This window comes from Protopterus annectens, chromosome 17.part0 (genome assembly GCF_019279795.1).
Source record: "Protopterus annectens isolate FY-2018-M chromosome 17.part0, PAN1.0, whole genome shotgun sequence".
Classification (NCBI taxonomy): domain Eukaryota; kingdom Metazoa; phylum Chordata; order Ceratodontiformes; family Protopteridae; genus Protopterus; species Protopterus annectens.
Genome location: NC_056751.1, coordinates 367080538 through 367105028, shown reverse-complemented (window position 1 = coordinate 367105028; position 24491 = coordinate 367080538). Strand labels below are relative to the sequence as shown.

The following is a 24491-nucleotide window of genomic DNA, read 5'->3' as shown; positions in this document are numbered from 1 at the left end:
TTTTCGGACTTAGGAATAAAATGAGAGAAGCTTTAATAACTATTACATAACCAAGTTATAGCCGGTATTCATAGTTATTTTTCCAAATGCACTGAGGCTATCCCCAACATTCGTGGATAAGTGCAGCTGAGCTGCGATTCACAGAGGCCATTTATACTAATGCACAATAATCTCAAATGTGTTTATGCAAAAATGCAAATAACAAGATGTAAATAAAGAGTGATGTAACTTTTCATACGCTAATGAAATATGTTTTACACCATTTGCGATTCATAGTCAAATTTTCCAACTTTTCCTTGCTGGTCACAGGTGAGCTATATAAAGAGAAGCCTCACTAAATATATCAGAGTTCCAATCAAAAGAAATGCTGTCACTTGCTGCTAACTTTGTTATTTCCAAGTATGAGTTGCTTGCCTTGGCTAGTCCAAAACTTCTTATGCCCAGCGGCCAAGAAGGCAAAAATGTAAGCAAAGGATTAATCACTGCAACTTTGATAATCAGGAAATCCTTGATAGGTTTAGAGTGATAGGGACATTATAAGGATCTTAATGGGTATGTTTGACCCCCATAGGGTCACTGGAGGAATGCATGGGCGTCCTATCCCTGTGGACAGTAAAGTATGTATAGCTCTCACTATACTTGCTACATGGACCTTCCAGAGACAGACTGGAGACACACTGGGGATCTCACAAGCTTCTGCCTCAAGGACACTGCAGCAGTTCTTGGATGTACTCTTGGGATGTGTGGATCACTACATCTATTTCTCAGTGGCCCCTCAAGACCAAGAATGCCTTTTATGGGCTAGCACATTTCCCCTTATGTATTCAATCCAACAGACTGCGCTCATGTTGCAATTAGGGCCTCTCCTGGTCCACAGGGGCAGCATTAATGCAATAAAAGGGCTGCCATACCACCAACTGCAACACCAACATCTCTGCTCAGTATCTTGGCAGTGCACATGATTCCATATCTGGCACACTAGCTCACTCTATAGCCTCTTCCTGCATGGCAGGATGCTCAGTGGCCGTCTTGTTGACAAGTATAGTATAAGAAAAATCTTTCAACTTAAGTAGTTATTCATGTTAAAATGTATTGATGAAGACTATTTTTTGTCCCCCACCCCTTCTTTCTCCTTTTTTTTTCTCCAGGGGAATACTGAATATCCACTGGAGCCATGGCTCTCGACACCAGTGAGAAAGCTAAGTGGAGATGCAGAGCAGACATATAACAAATCCCTGTCTCAGACCCATACTGTTATCTAGAGGGTCTTTGGCATCCTGAAGAGCAATTTCAGGTGCCTGGATAAGTCTGGGGGTGCCCTTCGGTATGACCCAGGTACTGCATGCAAGTTATTTACTGCATGTTGCATTCTGTACAACATGATTATGAGCCAGTCTGGTGATGAAGTATCCCATGCTATCACTGCAGTCCCAGTTCCAGCCCAACTACGACTAATGATGACCAGCTGGTAACAGTAGTAAGGGACCCCATGCTGCAAGCTCATGCATAGCATGCAGTTTCACAAGTAAAGAGGCAGGATCTAATCCACAACTATGGACCGTGACATTCAGGTTAGGGTTTCCTTTCTTGAAAAAGAGTATAACTGATGCATGTAGTGATATCTGTGGGCTATGCTGTGCGGTGCATGGTCTCTGTTGTCACTGTTCGTCTGGCATTCTCTCTTATCCATTATCTGTTATAAAAAATACTCATGTTACTGTCATGTCGGAGTGCTCAATGACTCCTGTTCAGTGATGTTGAAAAGTATCATATGAAAAATACTTCACATTTTTGCCTGTTTTCATGAATAAGTTGTGCTTTAAGATACTTCCATTATGCAAAAGTAATGAATGTCGTCAGCAATGAAATACTCCCCAAGTTAACGCATTGCAAATGCAAGAAAAATGATTTCTACTTTTTTTTATGTTATGCATTTCTTCTTAGATTATTCTGTTGTACTGTATATCAGATTAGCTTTATGCTGTCCTACACAATCATTTCTGATTACAAAAACAAACTATCATCCATGCAGTAGGGCATGTGAAGTGGCAGCAGTGCAAGTTTACATGGCAGGATACTCACTTTAATGTGCCATTTGGTTAGGCTACACTTCTGAAAATATTTGTGCACTACTACTTTTATGTTGTAGGTACCTGCCACCGACAGGAAGGGTAATCCATGTAGCATTACCTTTGTCTGCAGGGATGAAATGCCTACATTTGCAAACTTGTCCCCCCAACTACCCAAACCCCATTCCAGTTAAACAGACAACTGGGTTTTTAAGCGGATTCACAGAATTCAAGATCAAATGAGTCATACACATCTCCTTTAGATAGTGCAAGTGATTTTGAGGAGGGGCTTCCATGAGAACCGTAAGGTGAGTTGATCAGACGTTGTAACCTACTTGATGCAGGCGATTCTGCTGCCACTGATATGAAAGTGCTGCATGACCACAATTGTGACCTTGAATGTGAGGTTCTGCTAAGTGTAGATGAACGCTAATATGGAGTGTATGAAATATACCAGAAAGAGGTTTCCCGTATGTCCTAAGCGCTGCCATGAGGACACAATTTTCTTCATGGCTGAAGTTATCCTTTTGCTGCTTTGATTCCCTTATTTTCCATCAGTACTACATGTGGAAAAAAATGCAGCCACAGTCAGAAAATGTGACAATATTTGGATGTAATCAGCTTTTACAGTATAAAATGCTAGCCAAGTCTTCCTGCCACCCACATTAAATAAAATGTTACTTAACACAAACCATATAATTACATACAGAAATCTCAATAAAAACATAAAATTGTGATGCCTTACCTATATAGTTCATTCAGGTCATGAATGTAATTGTTTTTGTCACAAGAAGTATCCTTGCTCTACCATCTGCCATTGTCATGTACTGATCGTATTGTAATTTTTTCATTCTTCACTATCGCTCCAAAACTACCAGTTGCATCACACATGCCTGTTAATATCCTCAGCACTACAGAACCACTGTAGTAAACTATTGCATTCATACCTATTTATGCACAATCAGTAAATTATACCACAGTAATGATAATTTTCTAGCATAAGGAATCATTTCCACTGCTGCTGTCATGAACTCCAGCCTCAAAATGACACCAAATCTACCAATCTGTCAATACTATCATAAAATGCACATCATACATGTAAGTTAATTACAAATGAAACTTAATCCAATAATGAAATTATATTTTTAAGTGTTTCTTATTAAATTATGATATTTTTAAAAATAATTTCTTTCTGTAGCAAGTCTGCGGTATCCTAATGCTTTTGCCGCATATTTCAGCTACTGGCGAAATAATATGGCACTGTATAACTTACTGGAGAAAATTCAGGGCCATTTACATGAATTATATGCAAGTTATGCTAATTTACATTCATCTCTATAAAATGTAGTTGTACACAAACGTATCACAAGATCTATTGGTGAATTTCGGCTTTTCGACAGTCATGAACATGTGGCCAAAGTAACATGACCAGACATCAGACTGACTGTCCGCAGCACTTCACAACTATCCCAAGCTTGCCATGGGAATGAACAAATGGCCCCAGACTAGCAAAAATGATAATGTAGTTAAAAAAAATGCAGTCATCTAAATGTAAAGTCTGCAGCAATCCGAAGTGTAATCCCTCCTCATCCAACACTGTGCATCATACCCTAGCACCTCAAACAAATCATAACTTCATATAACAAACATTATATTACAAACATAGTGACATTTATTTCCACTATCCTCAAATAAATAAATAAAACCTGCTGTACTAAATGACACATACTGGTGTTAGGGTACAAAAAAACCCTTTACCAATAAGTATTATCAATAGAAATTATTAATCATATATTTCTATTTTAATCAAGCATAGAAGGGAAAGGTAACAGTCACATTTTTTTTTCTTAAGGGAAATCAGAGTAGTTTTTGGTTAAACCAAACTTGACAACAACATCAATAGCTATTGTAATGCACCTGCTAGTAAAAAAAAGTTTAGTTAAAGTCATGCCATACCCCACAGGGAGTGGTTCTAACCCTGATTGATAAATCATTGACCATAAATTCCTCATTGGAGTTCTAACGCTTCAAAAGATGGCAGCACCTGTGAAGGCATAAAGCCACACTCCTAGCTGGTCCAATAAGGAGACCATGATAATGTCCTACTTTCTCAATGATTAGTATCAGGATAAGGTACAGGCATGCACAAGACACAGTATGTGGAAGTAAATCAATATCTTTCAGGAGCTGGGTGAACACCTGTCAACCCTGACCAGTATAACCTGCTCCATCCAGCAGAGTTGTCACTGTTACAGTGATTTGCAGAAATATACACTAACCAGCTGGCCAAGTCAGTAAACCAGGTAGCAATGAGAAGTAAAAAGATGCCATTTCTTAAATGAGTCATATTACAGATTAAAAAAAAAAAAAAAACAGTTTAACAAGTTGGCATAATTAAAGGTATTTTTAAGAAAGATACGTGTATCTGAAAATATTACTTGTAATGCTACTATAAAATGCAGATTATACCATGACCCCCCCAAAACGTGCATGCTGATTGGCCAGTGTGCACATTGTAAATCGAGTTATACTAATGGAAAAAGGTCCGGTCGCCCAGACTTTTTTCCATTAGTATAACTCTACTTTTAAAACACTGTCTCGCTATGTTAAATGGGTTTAACATAGCGAGACGAGATCTCAGTTGCTTATTTTAAAGCTGTCTCGCTATGCTAAACCCATTTAACATAGCGAGACAGGTTTTAAAAAAAAAGCAACGGAGAAAGCAAGATCTCCGTTGCTTTTTTTACTGTTTCGCTATGTTAAATGGGTTTAACATAGCGAGACAGTTTTAAAATAAGCAACGGACATCTCCGTTGCTTATTTTAAAGCTGTCTCACTATGTTAAACCCATTTAACATAGCGAACAGTAAAAAAAGCAACGGAGATCTTGCTTTCTCCGTTGCTTTTGCCCACAGCTCTGATGTACTGCGCAAGCGCCCAGTACATCAGAACTGCCGCGGATGCCAGACATCTGCGGAAGGGCAGTAAACAGGCATTATATTATGCCATTATTTAAGAAAAGTAATAGTTTCTTTTCTTAAATAATGTCATGGTATAATAGCAATAACCCACGCCTGGGTGTGGGTAATGCTGTATTTACCCACGGTTGGCTTTGTTTGGTCGCCCTCGGGACCAAACCATGCCAACCATGGGTAAATCCAGCATTACCCACACCCAGGCGTGGGTTATTGCTATATTAAATCATGAGCGTGTTTGTAATCACACATGCATCTTTTTAAAAGAAATGCAAAAGAGTAATGTGTTATCATATTTTAATACTGTATACAAATGTGACAAATTTATTAAAATAATCTGTACATTTAGCTCTGTAAATCAAGTACTGTGTTAAAAGAAGAAGTATTTGTTAATGGATTTATAAATAATGAAATTAAAATTACAATTACGCATTCAAATTTATTACTAGCTGCACAGAGACAGCTGTACCTATGAGGAAGAAGTACAAAACTAACCTCCCCCCCCAAAAAAAAAAAAACAAGCCACCCGGGTGGAAACACAACATCAATAGGCTGTAAAACAGAAGAAAGAAAATCATGGCAAAAATTAGGAGGCGTAGCATCCAGCAGGAACAAAAGCACCTTATCAAACAAAACAACTCAAAGGACAAATAAAGTCTAACAGCAAATTTGAGGTAAATTTGGCCTCCCATGCAAAGGACAACCACAAGGCATTTTTTAGCTAAGTCTGCAACCTGAAAGAGAATGCATAATGGTTTGCAGAGCTCATTGTTAGTGGAACCACTTACACTGAGCCAGAAGGGTTTACTATCAAAATATTGAAAGCCCTAATCACGAATGGTCACATCCCTGAACCGGAACAACAAACAACATCAAGCCAACTGCTCAGAATGTCAATTCGTTCAGAAAGCAACAATCAACATTCGACAGTGACTGGACTGCTCTCCATCTGAAAAATACACCATTTTAAATTCAGACATATTTCTACTGTTTTGCAGGAGGGCAAGCCCCCAAGAACCCCTCACACCTCCTACTAATTTATATATTCTAACTCCAAGATCACAGTACAGTGAGGAAAAGGGTAGCTTTCTCAATCCCCACTGTAGTGCGATCCAATTCAAAACACCAAAGCTCAAAACTGCGAACACAAGCTATGTGTCGACGTTTCGGAGTCAACAGGATTTGCGTTCACAGTTTTGACTTTTTGTACCCTTCCATTCGACCTTCTGACAGGCGATATGGTGCACTTCATTATATTGATAGTAAACCAGCCAGAAGATACAGCAAACCTATTGGCAGACAAATTCAGCTCTAACTTTACCCATCTCTCCCCCCTCAACCCCACCTTATGCAAAACTATGAAATATAACTCCACTTACTAACTCTAGGGGACAGGCTCTCAACATTGTCTCTCCAAGTCTAAGAACACTGCATCAATAGGCCCACACAATATCACAGGATGCCTTCTAAACAGCATGAAACATGACCTATCAGGCCCTCTGGAATTGCTGTATAACTGCAGTCTTCAAACAGGCTTCATGCCTCAAGAATGGAGAACAGCAACAATCATCCCTCTGCATAAAGGTGGGCCATCTACAGACCCTGGAAACTACAGACCCATAAGTCTTACTAGTCTCATATTGTCACTGTTGAAGTGACACCCTGACCCCATGTGAAAAAATGGGAAAAGGGGATGTGGATGAATGGATGGATCAACAATGATATAGCAAACCTACAAATACTGGACCAAACCCAATTTGGTTTTGTCAAGGGCAGATCATGCTTACTCAACCTGTTGGACTTGTTTGAGAAGGTCACCAAAGCAATGGATGAGGGAAAAACGGTTCACACCGCCTACCTTGACCTGGCCAAGTTATAGGACACAATACCCCAACTTGGGCACTGTTGACAAACTGAAGAGGTTAGGTATAAACTCTTATGTCACCAAGTGGATAGCCAATTGACTCAAAGACCAGACCCTGGAAATTAGAATTGGGTAGTCCACTTCTACAAAGAAGACAATCACAAGCACAGCCCCTCAAGGATCTGTCCCGAGCCTGCTCCTTTTTGGCATTTAATTCTCTGAAGTCAAGGCCAATGCCAAGGGTCTCTGGCTGACCAAATTTGAAGATAATTGCAAATTAGAAGCAGTCACAGAATCTTTCACCAACACTAATGTTCTCCAGGAAGGGATGAGACAGACAAATAACTTGTATCAGAGCCCTAGATTAAAACTACATACCACGAAATGCATAACAGTATCCTTCAGGAAGTCATCTACCCCTGGTAACTATCACACTCACAACACACCCCTAAGAGTCAACCCAGTAGTCAGGGACTTAGGGATACACAGAGACATTAATCTAGACTTTGACCATCACATGTCTACAGTAGTGAGGAAATAATTCTGCATTGTGCAACTTGTAAACAAAGGTAAGGCATCTAGGTCCAAAGAGGTCACTGTTCCACTCTATTCAGCACTCATCAGACCTATCATTGAGTACAATGCCCCATTTGGTATGTACCTAACCAGGCATATCCAACAGGTGGAGTGCCCACAGAGGTTCCTCACTAAAAGAGTGCAGGGTGTAAGTAACATGTCCTATGCAGACAGCTTTAAAGCCCTATCCCTGTATTCTGTCTCCTAGAGGCTGTTATGGGGAGCTCTAAGCCTGACATACAAGGCATTATCAGACTGCCCCGGTGGTGCAGCGGTAGCATTGTCGCCTCACAGCAAGAGGTTCTCCCGTTCAATTCTTGGCTGGAGCGCCTTCTGTGTGGAGTCTGCATGTCCTCCCTGTGGTCGAGTGGCGTTCGAAAGACATGCGTGAATGGGCGTGCCTTCATTGAGGGTTGGGCGTCAGGCTGGCACCTCGGCACCGTAAAAATCAACTGCCAATCATTAGCAGACCGGCGTTCTGCTGTGGCGAACCCTAACCAGGAAAAGCCGAAAGAAGAACAAATTAGAAGCAGTCACAGAATCTTTCACCAACACTAATGTTCTCCAGGAAGGGATGAGACAGACAAATAACTTGTATCAGAGCCCTAGATTAAAACTACATACCACGAAATGCATAACAGTATCCTTCAGGAAGTCATCTACCCCTGATGGACCTCCTACATATCTGCAAAACAAACAGCATCAGAATTACCCATTTTAAAGAGTTGACACCACCCTTTCTTTGGAACAGGCTCTTCATCCATGTGAAGCAGAGTTCATCCTTAGCCCAATTCAAGCATAACTTGGACAACGGGATGGAAAACAAGAAATTAATCTCTGATTTGGCCCCTATGTCTCCAATAGACATAGGGAGCCTTATAAATGGTTCATAACCCAGGCCCCTGCTTGTAAAATGTTTAAACTCCCAAGCCCCTGTTTACACTTATCAAGAGTACCAGAACTTGTCAGAGATTTGGGATGCAGGACTAGGCTTAAAAAGGTTTTTCTGTTCATTAGCCCTAGTATACACCCATGAACCTGTGAACTATAGCATAAAATAACAGTTACATTACATGAAGCCAGTTTTGTGGAAGCCATACACATATAACTAAAGCAGTTGCTTAACACAGTTATTTGTTCAAAGGTATTTCTACCTGCACGTACAACATGGCTGAAGTCTGAGATAACACGCCCTAGTTAATGGAGGTTGGAGGGGAGATGTGGGGGGTTGCTGTTCCAAGTGAATGACCAACACAAACTTTACTGACAAATGTTTTACTTCTACATTACCAAACAAATCAGACACATTTGTACAGCAAAGGAAATGCAAACTTCCATGAACTGCTATTTTTTGAATAAGTTATATCCAAACACAGTGTTGCATGTACAGCATAGCATTTTGAAAATATTCCACACAGTTCATACTTATTTTTCTCTTGTATGACAAGAAATATTGGCACAGTATTGTACACATTCTTACAGCTATGCATATGTATTTTATGCAAAAAACAGAAAAAAAAAAAACAAAAAGAAGTTATTGCTTGCACAAGAGTGTGTGTGTGTGTGTGTGTGTGTGTGTGTGTGTGTGTGTGTGTGTGTGTGTGTGAAAATACAGATAAACAAGAACTGCCTTCTTTCTTTTAATTACAGCTGAGGAAAAAATAGAATATAACTGTTGGCAACGACAGTGAAAAGTAGAAAGACTAGTAGAATCTTATGGTACATATAAATGAAGTCCAAAGAATTTTGTCTTACTAGTTCATAATATGTACAGGAAGCATAAAAATAGATTTGAAATCATTATATTACTATAAAAAGGAAGAAAAATGAGTGTGTGTACAACTGCTATACTCTTTATACAACTCTTTCTGTACTGGTAATAAGATTATGTTTACAGTCTTGCAAATGAAAGAAATGCAACTGAAACCATTACAATTCAAGTGTTACTGCTTTTAACCCGATTACTTCTAATTACAAAGGGTGTTTTTAATATTTCTGCTGAATGTATTGTATGTACATAACTGGAGAGATACACACTCCTTTTCAAGAAGTCACAAGTCCTTGCCATATGAATTCATCTGAAGTATGCATAAATACTTCTCATATCATTCTTCCCAAGTACTGAAGCACTTCAGAAATGACTACTCTCACTGTATGCATTAGCACTTTCCATGCACAAGTTTTACTTCAATAAAGATTTTACCTTAACATTTCAATAGTATATGAAATGCCATGTAAACATTATGTATATATTTATTGTGCACTTTCTATTTTGTCTCTCCTCACCCCTTTTTCTCTGTTTTCTTTTTTTGATTACGCATTTCTTTCAACATTATTGATTTGTTCCTTCCCCATTTATTGTTGTTTTTTATAGCTTCAAATCCCTCAGGAGCAGGCCAGGCATGCCCCTCCCAGGCTAGGGACAGATCATCCTCCACCTGACTGGGGACATCATAGGTTGGGGTGGAAGCACCAGTCATGCAGGCAGTCCTGTAAATGGCAACTTGGCAAGCATCATCCAAAAGGGGCTTTGGGGCTTGGTAGAGGATGTACTGATGGAGGTAGTGGACAGGACAATTCAGCCAGTCAAAGCTTCTCTTCAGTACATAGAAGACAAACTCTCCTAGTTGGTGTTAACCACTGCATCAGCACAGGCCCTTATCCCTCTTAACATCAGTGTCCTCCATTGCAACACCATCTGGCAGTGGACATGTTTAAGGCTCTGTGGACATGGACTCCAGCTGGTACTTCCTCAGCCCTTCTTCCCTTATCCTTTCTCCTACACCCGCTTACCTATTTCCCACCCATACTGCCCTCTAAAATAAAAAAAAAGATTCCCCTCTGTGCTCCCCCCTTTGTCTCCCCTTTTCAATCTTCCCTATCTCCCCTTTCTATTCTTTAATGAAACTGTCAGGATGTCCACAAAAGGATACCTCTATATAAAATATTATAAACTGTTTTTCTTTCCTAAAATATCCATTTTAAGCACTGTGCAGTCCTCAGATTTCTTTACAAGTTTTAAGTGTGACTGCACTTAGTTACACACACCTGCTACATATGAGGGGGAAAAAAGTAACATGAACTGTCATGTTTTTGCAAAGTAATTTGCAACTTCATAATGCTGAACTTTACACAACTTACTCTTTGTGCTGCAGTAGCATTGTCGCCTCACAGTAAGACGTTGTCCTGTTCGATTCTCAGCTAGAGCGTCTTCTGTGTGGAGACATGTGTGAATGGACGTATCTTCGTTGAAGGTTGTGCATCAGGGCCGGCAACTCGGCACATAAAAATCTACTGCCAATCATTAGCGGACCGGAGTTCGGCTGTGGCGACCCCTAACCGTGAAAATCTGAAGGAGACACAACAACAACTCTTTTGCAAGAAGTAGGTATATTTTCAAAATGACTTAGCTTTTCTATATTCATTGCAAATTACTTTTGCTGACCTTGTTAGCATATCTGTGTAGAGCTGCCATTTGCAGATAACCGTAAGTCGTACATGAAGCCCCAAACTATGAATACCAGCATATGTCTCACTGAGTTTTTTTTCTCTTTTCTATCTACACTTTCACATCTCCCTTCTGCCTCTCAGCACTCACAATTTGCAGTAAATCCATAAGCAGGATTGGTAAATAGTTGTAAATAGTTCTCATTTCATTAGTATGTTTATATTACACTAATGTAACTCATGAGACTTTCTAATAGGTTCATAGGTAAGTACCAGGCTAGCTGCCATTGTGAGCCATTTTAAGCTTAGCCAGTTTCCCATTAGTAGTACAGAAAGCAGTCCTAGGGCAAATTTTTTGTTTTTTCAATCAGTAGACCTAACCTGAGCTTGCAAATGGTCAGGAATGAACTTTGTTTTATGTGGCTACCACTACTGTCAGGGTTTAAATCCAGTTTTGGCGTACATCAAAGATCCTGCTAATTGACTCAGACCCATTAATGCAGATTAACACCTACACCTGCTCCTAACTCCTGACTCAGCTTAATTAACTGCTACTGAGCACTATATCTATAAGAACTCTGAAAGAGAAAAAACAGCATATCATGGCCACCACATTCGTTTGTCATAGCTCTTGAACTGTACATCTGTCTGTAATTCGTTTGCCCTGTGTTGTTGCCAGAGTAATGCCCTGCTCTATTATATAGCATGAACAGTTTAAAACAAAAAATTAATAAAGCCACTGGCAGTAGCTCCCACCATGTCATTAGTCTTAGACTACAGGGTCATTATTTCAAAGCTAAGCATACTGGTACTCTAAGCCTATCTAGCAAGTACACACTTTAGCTTTGCACACTCCCCTTTGTTACTCAGTGTGTGCTAATCGCCTGGTCTGTAAGGAACAATCAAAAAGTAGACAGAATGTGGTGCTATTTTAAAAAACAGATGAAGAAAAACTAAAATAGAGCTAAGATTTCAAATGTAGACATGTTATGACCATTTTATTTATTCCTTATCTGATAACAGCTTTTAAAGATGCTACTTGGTGGTTATCATTTCAAGGACTCCCTGTCTTCTCAACAAAGTGCTTATTTTAGCAAATAATTCACTTCCTACATTTTCTGGATAAATGAATCTCTTTCTTAACAGTCAGTTCTTAATGTCTGTAACCATATGTTTACTGAATCTAAATGTGTAAACTACCTAAAATCATTCTATTTGAGACTGCTTTTTTTTCTAATGTCACTTACCTTAAACAGTTCTATAAGAAATCCAGGCTTGACAAAAACTTTATTAGCAAGCATGTCAATCTCTTCATACCAAACAATCAAGCCAGTACGATGCAGATACCGCAGTATATCTTTAAGAACTTCTTTCTCTACTTTTCCCAGCTTTTCCTTTTTGCCAAGGCTACTGAATAACTCATCAAGCGACATCATACCTAAAGCAATATTAAAAGAATATTCTGTAATGAAATCATGAAAGCAATTTACATTTAAATTCAGTATAAAGCAAAATAAGATTTGTATCTGTTTCTAATAGCTTCAGTGTTGTTAACTGGCTAGATGTTTACTACATACATCCCTACTACATACACCCTTTAACTCTGTAATTGGGCACCACTGAAACATCTCCCCCTACAGGAAGCTACGGAATACTTTAACTTAACTTTCCTAAACATTCTGAATAGACTAGCTCCCATAAGAATAATAAGAATAAAAGCTAGCTATGCTCCATGGTTAACAAAAGGAACCCGGTCACTATTAAGAGAGAGAGAGAGATAAAGCCTGGAATCTGTGCAAAAAAGCAAAACAAAAGTGACTAAACAGGCATATCAAGAGCTTAGAAATAAAGCTAATAAATCAAACAGAACAAAATTAATTAAAATTAATCAAAATATTCAAGCTAAACATTAAAACAATCCTGAGAAGTTTTGGTCCGCTATTAATAAAATTAACTTGGAAACAATTACAACTTGGAAACACTAGCACTCCCACCCCTACAACCACTAACAACTCGGGCTCTATAGCTATGCAATTTAATAAGTATTTCACAGAGTCCATACTAGCCCTCATAAATATTAACAATTCCACCGCATCTACAGAAATTCTCAAAGCAAGTCCAGACAGCAGCACCTTTAATTTCCAACCTGTACAGACAGTATAAAAAAAAAATACTGAAAAAACTCAAACCAACACCCCTAGCAGCTGATAACCTACCAGTTGAATATCTCAAATTGGCTGCTGATGCCATCTCCTACCCAGTATCCATCTTAATAAAACGATCCATCTCCAAACAAAAGATATCAGCATTCTGGAAAATCTAGCACATCATTCAGCTACACAAAGGGAGAAAGTCATTAGAACTGTCCAATTACAGGCCAATAGCTCTATTGTCACCTCTGAGAAAGATGCATCCACTTACAAATTATACAGTATCTCCTTGATAACAATCTGCTGTCCAAAACCCAACATGGATCCCTACCACAATACTACTTACACCATAATGAGTTTCACAATGATCATTAATCAGCATAGGAACAACGGTAAAATAGTATCCTCCATCTTTCTAGATATATCAAAAGCATTCAATACAGTCTCTCATAACAAACTTATCGAAGTACTCTTAGAACTAAACCTTAGTCAAATCCACACTTACTTGGTTCAAAGACTACTTAACAGAGCGCCAGCAAGCTGTAAAATGGCAACAAAGTGCATCGCCTCTACTGCCCACTACTCTAGGTGTACCGCAAGGTTCCCATTCTAGGCCCCCTCCTTTTAACTAACAATTTACACACTGCTACCCTGCATGCCTCCCAGTCCAATATGCAAATGATTCTACATTAATACACGCAGCATCATCACTGCAACAGCAACAATTACTAATGCAGCAGTCCTCCTCTGCAGCTGAAACGTGGCTTTCTGAAGCTCACCTTATTCTAACCCCAATAAGACTAAACTCATGATAGTCCAACTCTCTAGAGCTATAGATTGCCTCTCTCCCCCCTTAAGATCAATCTAAAGACAATTCCACCATCTCTCCTGTTTCCCAGACTAAACTTCTGGGTGCTGTTATGGACATAGCTATGAAATTCGATCTACACATAGCCCAGACAGTCAAGAAAGTAAATAAAAAACTTGGTATTCTTTACAGAAATAGGCAATAACTAACCAACAGCACGAAGGCCACCACTGCAAGAACACACCTGATGTCCATACTCCTATATGCCTCACCTATTCTGACAAATCTTTTAAAAAAAAAAAAAAAACAGACCTACCAAAATTAGATAACTGCTATAATAAGATCTCAAAGTTTGCAACAGAGTCCAACTTTACAACACATCATTGCCTTGCACTCAAACAACTTAACTGGCTAGAACAACCCCAGCTCTTAACTTACAACCAACTTAGCTTGGCCCATGCACTTCTAGATCAACCTGAAAAAACCTGCTCTGCAAAAACTTCTACTCTCCTACACTAGTACCTGGTCTTTACGCACAAATAATAAATCCTTCTTAAAAGTTAACAAATCCAATAATGTCACTGGAGATTCCCTCTAATCAACATGCACAGCCAAAATCTGGAACTCATTGCCGACAGCTATACGTGCAACTACAAATGCTCTGCAGTTTAAAAAAAAAAAAAACTCAAATCTCATTTATTGAATACAAAGCTATGTTTGTGCACCAATCCTGGATAAAGAATAGTTGCGTAAATTCTTACCATAGCACGAATAGAAGGACATTTTATGAGTTCCTTCCTGCAAACCCCCCCCCCCATTATCTAACTCTCCTATCCTGTCTTCCTTCTTCTGCTTATCTTCTCCACCCATCCTTTCCTTTGCAATAATTAATCTGACTCAGTCTCTGCCCCCAAAACTTCTTGCAGGTTTTCTTAATTAGTTATTGGTCTATTATCTCTTTACTATTATCTCTCCCAGATAATATATTATTAATTACCTGTGCTATCTCTCCACAGCTATGCACATTTATTTATTTATTTATTTAAATTTGTTGGCCGGGAGTGTCCGACTGGCCGTAGGTCCATTTTTAGCGAAGACCCGGGGAGAAAAGCTCCACAGTAAAATAAACACAGTAGTTACATTGGATTACATAGCGATTAACAATTTAACATAGCAATTACTTACAACATATTTACAGATGAAGAACAAAGTACATCAGTAGACAACTAGAATCTTTATCTGTGAAGTACATAACAGACATTAACAAATGTTACAATGAGAAGTTCCTGCTGTATAATAAGTACTAGGCTTATGAGCATCTGAGCTTGCTATAATCAAGGTAGTTAGTGGAGTGGAAAGAAAGGTAGTGGTTGGATGGGGTGGATGATATTAGAGTGGGAGCTGCAAGGGCATAGCCAGCATGTTTTTAGATGTGCTTTTAGTAAACTTCTGAAGTGGGTGCATGATGGTATGGAGGTAATTGTGGGTGGGAGTGAGTTCCATAATTTGGCTATGGCGCAAGAGAATAGTGCTTCACCAGCAGAGTTATTGGCTTTAGTGATCTGCAAGTGATTTTTGTTGCTGGATCTTAGTGGTCTGGTGGTGTGATAGGGTTGGAGTAGATTCTGGAGGGATGGGACATTTAATGGATGGTTTACTAGTTTGTGGGCGAGTGAGAGTTGATACCACTGAAGCAGGTGAGGGAGTTCAAGCCAGCCCAGTCCAGCAAGTGAGAGACAGTGGTGACTACGGTAGGATGGCCCTGTGGCAAATTTGGCAATTTTGTTGTAGCAGGTCTCTAGCTTGTTTAGATCACATTGCCTTAGGTTGGTATATATTGGAGAGGCATAAAGTAGGGTGGAGATAAGGTGGGAATTTGCTATTGAAATCTTTGCTGCTTTGGTGAGAAATTGCTTATTTCTGTATAACGCTCCTAGTTTTTTGTGGACTTTTTTTATGGTCATGGAAATGTGAATGTCAAATTTTAGTTTATTTCCACTCCTAGAAATTTGGTGTGTTCAGTTGGGTATATAGTGGTGTTGTCTTTTGCTGTGATGTTAAAGTGAGAGTTGTTTTGAGTATGTTTGGTGGGTTGGAAGATGAGTAGTTTAGTTTTGTTTGGGCTGAGTATTAATTGGGCATCGGATAACCATGTTTCAACAGAGGAAAAGGCTTCCTGTGTGACTTTTTGCAGTTTTGGTAGGGACTGGGCTGAGCAGATGATGTACGAGTGTGCCATGTTTGGTGGCAGAGGCTAGATTATTGGTGTACACAGAGAAGAGTAGGGGTCCAAGGATGGATCCTTGGGGAACCCCTATGGAGACAGGTAGTTGGGGAGATATGTCATTCTGCCATACAACGGATTGTTGGCGGTCAGACAGTAAACTCTGAAACCAGTTGGTGACTGATTGTGAGAAGGATAGGTTATTGAGGACAGAGATAAGTTGTTTGTGTGGGACATGTCAAATGCTTTAGATAGGTCTAGGAAAGTAGCAGAGGAGAGAGAGACATTGTTTTTATGCTGAAGAATAGTGTTAGTAAAGGAGAGTAAAGCAGTGGTGGTGCTATGGTTTGGTCGGAAACCATGCTGAGTACTGGAAAGGAGGTTGTTAGTAAGGAGGTAGTCTGAGACCTGAGAGTGTATGCATCTCTCTAGTATTTTGGAGAGTGGAGAGAGAATAGCTATGGGGTGGTAATTGGTTAGTTCTGCGGAGGGTCCGCCTTTGTGGAGGGGAATTATATGTGATACTTTCCACAGTATGGGAACGTAACTTTCTGACAGAGATCGGTTAATCAAGATGGATACTGGGTAGGCCAGAGCATCAGCTGCGATTTGTAGGTATTCACTTGGGAGGTTGTCTGCTGCTAATTTGGTTGGTTTAAGTTTAGTTAAGAATTGTTTTGATGTTGGATGTAGGTACAGGAGAAAAAGAAAAGGCAGTGGTGAAATTACTAGTTGAAGGTGTGGGTTGGAGGGGAGGGGGGGGTTGTGTTGTTTAGCTAGTGATAGTATGATTTGGGTGAAGTGTGTGTTGAATGAGGTAGCAATATTTTCTGAGGAGTGAGGGATGTTAGGAGGAGGGGTACTGACTTTACCTGGGTGGAGGATGGAGTTTATGGAGGACCAGAATTGTTTGGGGCTGTGTTGTGAAGAGTCTAGGGCAGACTGGTAGTATTGGAATTTGTCCTGTTTTATTAGCTTTTTTGACTCTATTGCGTAGTTCTAGGAATTTCTGTCTAGCTGAGGGGGTTTTGATTTTGCGCCAGTACTCCCAGGCTTTATCCCCGTTTTTCATTTCTGACTTAGTGGTTTTCTGTAGCCATGGGGAGGGTTGTGCTTTGGTTCTGGAAAATCTTATGGGGGCATGGTAATTAAGGATGTTCAGGAAGGTAGTATTAAAAAATTCAACTGCGTCATCTAGACTGAGGTACTTTAGAGGATACCAGTTACATTCTTTGAGGGATGAGATGAATGCGAGTGGGTTAAAGTTTAGTTTTTTACGTATTTGACGGTAGATGACAGGTTTAGCTTGGTATAGGTATTTTTTGAGTAGGAATGTTGGGGAGTGATCACTGAGGCTATCTGATAAGCAGCCTGCTATATATGACTGGGGGCTCTTACTGACTAGTATCCAGTCCAGGGTAGTGTGCTTGCTGGAGTTTTTATTTATCCTGGTTGGTGACTGGACTAGTTGGGTGAAGCCATGAAGGTGTACATGATGGGTTGGATTGTTGCCAGAACAGGATTGCCAGTCAATATTGAAATCACCTAAGATTATAGTTTCTTGGGGGAGATGGTGGGTAGACTAGCTGAGGAGGTTTTCTAGTGGAGGGATGTTTTGGCCAGGTGGGAAGTAGCATCCAATTATGTTGATGGTTTTGTTTTGGTTAAATTTGAGGTTGGTATATATTATTTCTTCATTGCCTATTTGTGGAGCTGATGATTTTAAGATCTGGATGTTTAGATGTTGTTTAAATATTATAGCTACACTACCTCCTTTTTGTTTAGCCGGTCTACTCTTAGTATGCCGTAACCTGTAGGGAGTATTTGCTCACTGGTAATGTGAGGTTTTAGCCAGGTTTCTGTCAGGATGACTATATCTGGGGAGTACAAGTCTATGGTGGCATGAAGTTCATGGACTTTGTTGGATATGCTTCTAATATTTAGGCTTAGTAGAAAGAAGTCACTTGGCTTTCTATTGGCTGCAATATGGGAGAAGTTGTGGTTTCTAGTCTGATTATGATGACTGGGGTTGGAGATGGTAGGGCCAGGGTTGGGGTGGATTGTCTCCACTTAGGGCTAGTTTTGATATGCATGAGATTATTAGTTTTCTCAGTTTTTGAATGTGTTTGTTTATAAGGGAAACTTTATGATTGTGCTCTGTGGGTAATAGGTATGGTGGTAAATCATACATAAAGTTTTGTGGTAGTTAGAAATATTAGTATCTAATATTATTACAAATGTGTAGTAACCTTAGTCTATATGTGTAAAACTGATGTAATAAAACTCACTGTATTACCCTGTATACATGTGCTACTTCTCTGGTGTAATGTTTTGAAATTTTGTACAATTGTTTTGTTGTAAATGTGGATCTTTTCTCCCAGGGCCTCCACTGAAAAAGGACCTGTGCCCAGTCGGACTTTCCTGGTAAACCAATGTAAAATAAATAAAATAAATAAAGACACTACACTCCAAACCACACTATCAGCTTTGCAATAGAAATGCTAGGGAGATGATCCACAGCTTTGCAGCTACTTACTGCAAGCACTATCAGTCTTTTCAGTGACTCCATCTTCAGTGGTGAATTATTTATTCAAAATTCAAATACCTCCCTGGAGGTAGTTATACTAAGTGAGAGGGTACAGACAACAAAGTCTCCTACATGGGAAGCACTGGGTGCTTGCCCCCATCACCATACGCTGGTAGTAAAAATGAAACCTAATAAAACATTAAACAAAATGGTCCATCACTGAAGACAAACATCATGAATTTGTACCCATAGCCACTTCTTGTAATCTACAGTGAACATCTGCAGTCATTAGATAAACACAAAAGCATATATACATTGCGTGTGTGTGTGTGTGTGTGTGTGTGTGTGTGTGTGTGTGTGTGTGTGTGTGTGTGTGTGTGTGTGTGTGTGTGTGTGTGTATCTACACATACACATACCTATAAACATGCATACAGATTTATGAATATACACGAGTGTATGTAAATGTGTATGCATACATATATAAAGGTTGCGTTCACTTTGTCAATTTGTCATTTGTTTGACAGAGTAACGTGTGTGGAAATTTGGTGAAGTGCACTTGTGAGCAAGTACACTCACATTAGAGTGTTGTATACATTGAAAGGAGGAATATCTGTTTCAGCATGTAGATGTATTTTACATGCTAATGTCTGTCTAAAGTTATGGATGTACCAAAAACTTAGGCACGGAGGGAGTGTGTGTGTGTGTGCAAGTGTTTGTGAGTTAGGGTAAGAGTAAGGGCTAGGTAAGGAGATAGATTTCACAATCTGTGTGTGTGTGCACAGTGCTTGTCTGAGGTGTGTTTCTGAATGTCTTGTGTAACTTTTCTAAGCTAAGGAGTAAAGTTGTGGATAGGGGCAGGGTTAGGGTTTGCATGTATTAGTATGACAGTGGGGGAGAGGCAAAGCCAACAGTACTAAAGAGAAGACTGACAGATCATTGGTGGCACAGTAAAAGTAAGTGAAAGTAGATTTTATATGTGTGGGGTGGTATATGTAAGACATATAGAGATTTTATAGCTACACTCATACCTCTCCCCAAACACACAGACGCACACAAATACAGGGCCTACTTAATGAGTATTATTGTTCCACCAGTTATCCATCACCATCATGGTGCAGTAAAGTAAAGGCCTTTTTTTTTTAAACACTTTTTGTCTTCCCATTCACTCTAAAAGGTTTACAATTCTCAACTTTTCTTCTTTGAAATAGCACTATCATCCTATCTATCTAAATTTGCATGCATATATCTACACACACACACACACACACACATATATATATATATATATATATATATATATATATATATATATGTGTGTGTGTGTGTGTGTGTGTATATATATATAGACCAAAGTTTTACTTACCAGACACTGGAATTTCCAAGATGAAAGGACCAACAAGTTCGGAAGACTGACATCCGGAGCACCGGCTTTTCATGCAAGATAAGTAACCGCTTGGCTATCCTGTTGGACTTTGCCCCTTACCCCCCCCCACGGTAGTGCGATCTCGGAGTTGGTATATTTAGCTAGGGGGTGTTGGGAGCGAAGCCCCACACTTCGGTGGGTTTACTTTTATTTTGTTTATTTTTCTTATTCGGGATGACCACGCAGTTACTTACCTCGCGTGAAAAGTTGGTGTTCCGGATGTCTGTCTTCTGAAGTTGTCAGGGCTTTCATCTCAGCCAAGTTGGAGTCAGGTAAGTGAAACTTTGGTCTACTAAAGTAGACCCATATGTGTGTGTGTGTGTGTGTGTGTGTGTGTGTATATATACACACACACACACACACACACACACACACACACACATACAATTTTAGATTTTTATTTATCTATTTTTGGCTGAAGAGTACCTTTTTTTTTTTTTCAGAAAGGAGGCATATTTTATCTTCTCTATCTCAGACAGCTTCATCCACAGTTCCATAGTAGTGAATAAGCAGCAGTGATAGGTCTGTATTTTTTAAAGATGATTTACTTTTGGTCTGCTGTTTGCATTTGGTTCCTTTGACTTTAGGGATTACGATAGGCGTTAGGATTATTAACAGGACGAGATTAGCATATGGGACATGAAGTAGCTATTATGTGGTGTTCCTTAGCAGCTGCGCAACTCATGCGATACACTACCAGATGGATAGATCTTGTTCATGGCAGACAAACCAGAGTCTAGTGAATCTATTTCACTAATCCAGACAACATACAAGACCTAGTGTGCATAAACAACTATGGGACTGTGCACTGTATTAGCAATCTTCCTATCCATTATGTATATTTCAGCATAACAACTTATTTAAACATTTTAGTTGCATCATTATTCATCATATTCACAGTTAAATAATTTAAAACTAAAGCAGATAAATATACACTGTAAACATTGTGTTATTCAACACAGAAATCTACAAAGATGTCTGTTTTTTTATATTACAGGTCAGTTATGTATAGGTGATTTGTCAAAGAATGGCAGTAATTTGTAGCATACAAATGTGAACACTGAAAGCAAGACACATTTCTGCGAGTGTAAAAACTGTTGAACATACAAACCTCAGTAAAATGACACTAATGTCTCATTCATCTACCTATCCATGCATTTTTTAAGAACCCATTTTATCTTTTACAAGACCACAGGAATGCCAGAGCCTATTCTGTCAGCTAATGGGTACAAAGCATAGAATCTGTTCAGGACAAGGCACCAGAGTATACATGCTCATCACATATTTAAATATGTTAATTTTATTAATGAGCAAAAACAATGCAAAAAGGTTTTTTTTATATATTTCTTAGACTGGTGTGCTCATCAGCAAAAGACAATTATTACAACAGTGCACTGTGATTTGAAATGCTGTTCGGTATGCAAATGTTTATAAAATTATATTTAAAAAAAAAAAAAGGAAATTGGCTTTCCTGTATTTTAAACACGTGGTGCTGCGGTAGCGTTATCGCCTCACAGTTAGACGTTGCCCGTTAGAGCGTCTTCTGTGTGACAACATGCGTGAATGGGCGTTCTTTCGTTGAAGGTTGTGCGTTAGGCCCGGCAAGCCAGCACGTAAAACTCTACTGCCAATCATTAGCAGACCGGAGTTCCGCTGTGGCGACCCCTAACCAGGAAAAGCCGAAAGACATTAAGAGCATGTTACACTAGTTTTAGTGTAAAAGTTATTTTGTTTAAAAAGCAAAATCAGGAGAGTTTTGCTAACAACATGATTTACTTAACTTTAAAAAGCAAGAATAAAGGAAATAACATATTTACATTTACGGTTTTTGTACAAATACATGTTTTTACAAAATAAGAAAAGTTACATCTCAAAACCCAGAATGAAAACAGGTTAGACAAATGGAATACGTTGAGCCCAAGCACTAAATATAATTTTATCTGTACCTTAGGCTAGGGGGGGGTGCACACATACATCTCAATTGTGGCTTTTCACTCGTTAAACATTCAGGAAGTTCTCCCAGTTTGTTTAAATCAAAATCATATGCAACCTCTGGACCCCATAAATTCCATATCTGATCAAACTGCATAACTGCAATAGTCTGATAGAGTATGTAATAGGGCAGCTGAAACTAACTGTTATTTAGAAAAGCAAAAATATTGTCTTTGTGCAAAAAGCTAAAGAGAAAACATTTATTTTTGGTCAATGAAGGGAAATCCTAAAAAGTATAAATTTTACCATAATCACAGATGTCCCTCTCTTCTATGTTGCAGTATTCTTTACATATGGGGAAGTCCTCTACCCAAGAGATCCAGCGTCCAGCCAGCATACAACAGCTTTTAGCTACTGCAGGTACATAGGATGTTGTACATATGTGCTGGCAATGTCATCCATAAAAAGACGTCCATATGTACAATCCTCAGAACTGAAATGCCCCAGCAGGAACAGAAGATTAAAGGACAAATAATCTACCATCCAAGATAAAAAAAGGGTATGGGGGAGGGATACAATACTGCAACATAGAAGACAGAGAGAGCTATGGTTATATTAAGATTTTACACAACGTTTCTATGTCATTCTATTAAATTCTGCAGAATTCTTTACATATAGGAGAATACCAACGCTTAGTAAGAACCTTGGACGGAGGAAGGCACACAGGAGCTTACTACAAAGCCATGGAGAATGGCTCTAGCAAACCCTGCCCTAGACCTAGAAATGCTATCCAACTTGTAATGTTTGGTGAAAGTATGAACAGAAGACCAAATAGCAGCCTCTAAAATGGCGTTAGTATCCAAGCCTTTAAAGAATGCACCTTTGGAAGCTACAGACCTAGTGGAGTGGGTCTTAACAGGAGCAGGAAGAGCCCTACCATGAAAGTCATAACAAAACAAAACTGTCTTTGAAATCCAAGAAGAAATTGTCTGTTTAGAGACAGGCAAACCCAGAGCTCTGGGATGAAAAGAAACAAATACCGGATCTTCCTGATAGCCTTAGTCTTATCCAAATAAAATATGATTTGTCTATGCACATCCAAGGTGTGTAAAACCCTCTCACTGGAGGATTGAGGAGAAGGGAAGAAAGTGGGCAATTGAACAGACTGATTAAGAGACAATTACTTTGCCCCTTTGGGCATAAAGAAGGAATTTGTAAGCAAAGATACCCTATCCTTGTGAAAAACAAGAAAAGGTGGAGAAGCCATCAAAGCTTGAATCTCCGAAACCCTCCTAGAAGAGATTAAGCTCACAAAAAGAACTGCTTTCCATGTACAAAACTTTAAGGAAGCTGAGACTGTAGATTCAAAAAGGGGCTACAGTAAGCTTCTCTAAAACATAATTAAAATCCCAAGGAGCTAGAACTGCTTTCCTGGGAGGCCTAATATTAAGGATGCCTTTAAGAAAAGTTTTACTTCCAATCTGGAACCAAAGGTGGAGATAATGGCAGACAAGCAGAAATGGCTGACAAGTAAACTTTCACTGAAGTATAAGCCAAACCATTCTTAAGTAACGCATACAAGTAAGAAAGAACTACTGGAACATCACTGACAATGGGTCCGGACTTTTGAGAAAGACACCAAATTGAAAATCTCTTCCATTAGGATAAGAAAGATTTCCTAGTATTGGGTTTCCTGGCCTTCTGCAGAACCCTAAGTACATCCTCTGAAAAAAAGTGTCTGAAAGGAATCAAAGTTTATCACCCGCAAAGTCAGTTTTAAGGTTGACAGATATGGATGAAGTAGAGATTCCTTGCCCTGTGTGAGAAGGTCCACTCTGTGAGGTAACTTGCGATGACTGCCCATGGCTAAATGCAAAAGAAAGGGGAACCAGTGTTGTCTTGGCCAAAAAGGAGTCATCAGCAAGATTTTTGGCCTGTCCTGATGAATTCTGAGAAGAACTTTTCGAATGAGAGGAAAGGGGGGTAATGCATAGAGAAACATCCCCTTCCATGAGAAAGAGAGGGCGTCCACCTTCCAAGCCAGATGATGCAGAACTCTGGCACAAACTAGACAAAGTTGTCTGTCCAGCGAGAAGGCAAAAAGATCCAATAGAGGCGTACCCTACCGATGGACCAAGTCCAAAAACACATCCCTGTGAAGCATCCATTCATGGGATTGAGTCATGGACCTGCTTACTGTGTCTGTCACAATGTTTTGGGTGGATGGGGTGTAAACCGCTTGAAGAATCACAATTTACTGAACTGCCAAATCGCATGCCATGAGACCTAACCTACAAAGAAGGTAAGACTCCCCACCCCCCACCCCACTTGTTGACATACCAAAGGACTGTGGTGCTGTCTGTGAACACTTCCAAAGGGCCTGGATGAAAGAGATGATGAAAAGCCTTTAGAGCTAGAATAAGAGCTCTCATTTCCTTGATGTTGATATGTTCTTTACTTGGTGAAAGAGACCAAAGGGTCTGCACCTTCTCTGA

At 39.4% G+C, this 24491-nt stretch overlaps 1 protein-coding gene across 1 annotated transcript in view; it reads right to left on the bottom strand.

Annotated features, from left to right (window-relative positions):
* The window catches only part of LOC122791394 (malignant fibrous histiocytoma-amplified sequence 1 homolog), a 1282214-nt gene that overhangs the window by 799263 nt on the left and 458460 nt on the right, over window positions 1-24491 (bottom strand). Inside the window, exon 5 of the mRNA XM_044059133.1 lies at window positions 12179-12369. Within this exon, the coding sequence (XP_043915068.1) occupies window positions 12179-12369 (191 nt within the window). The remainder of the gene's footprint in view (window positions 1-12178; window positions 12370-24491) is intronic.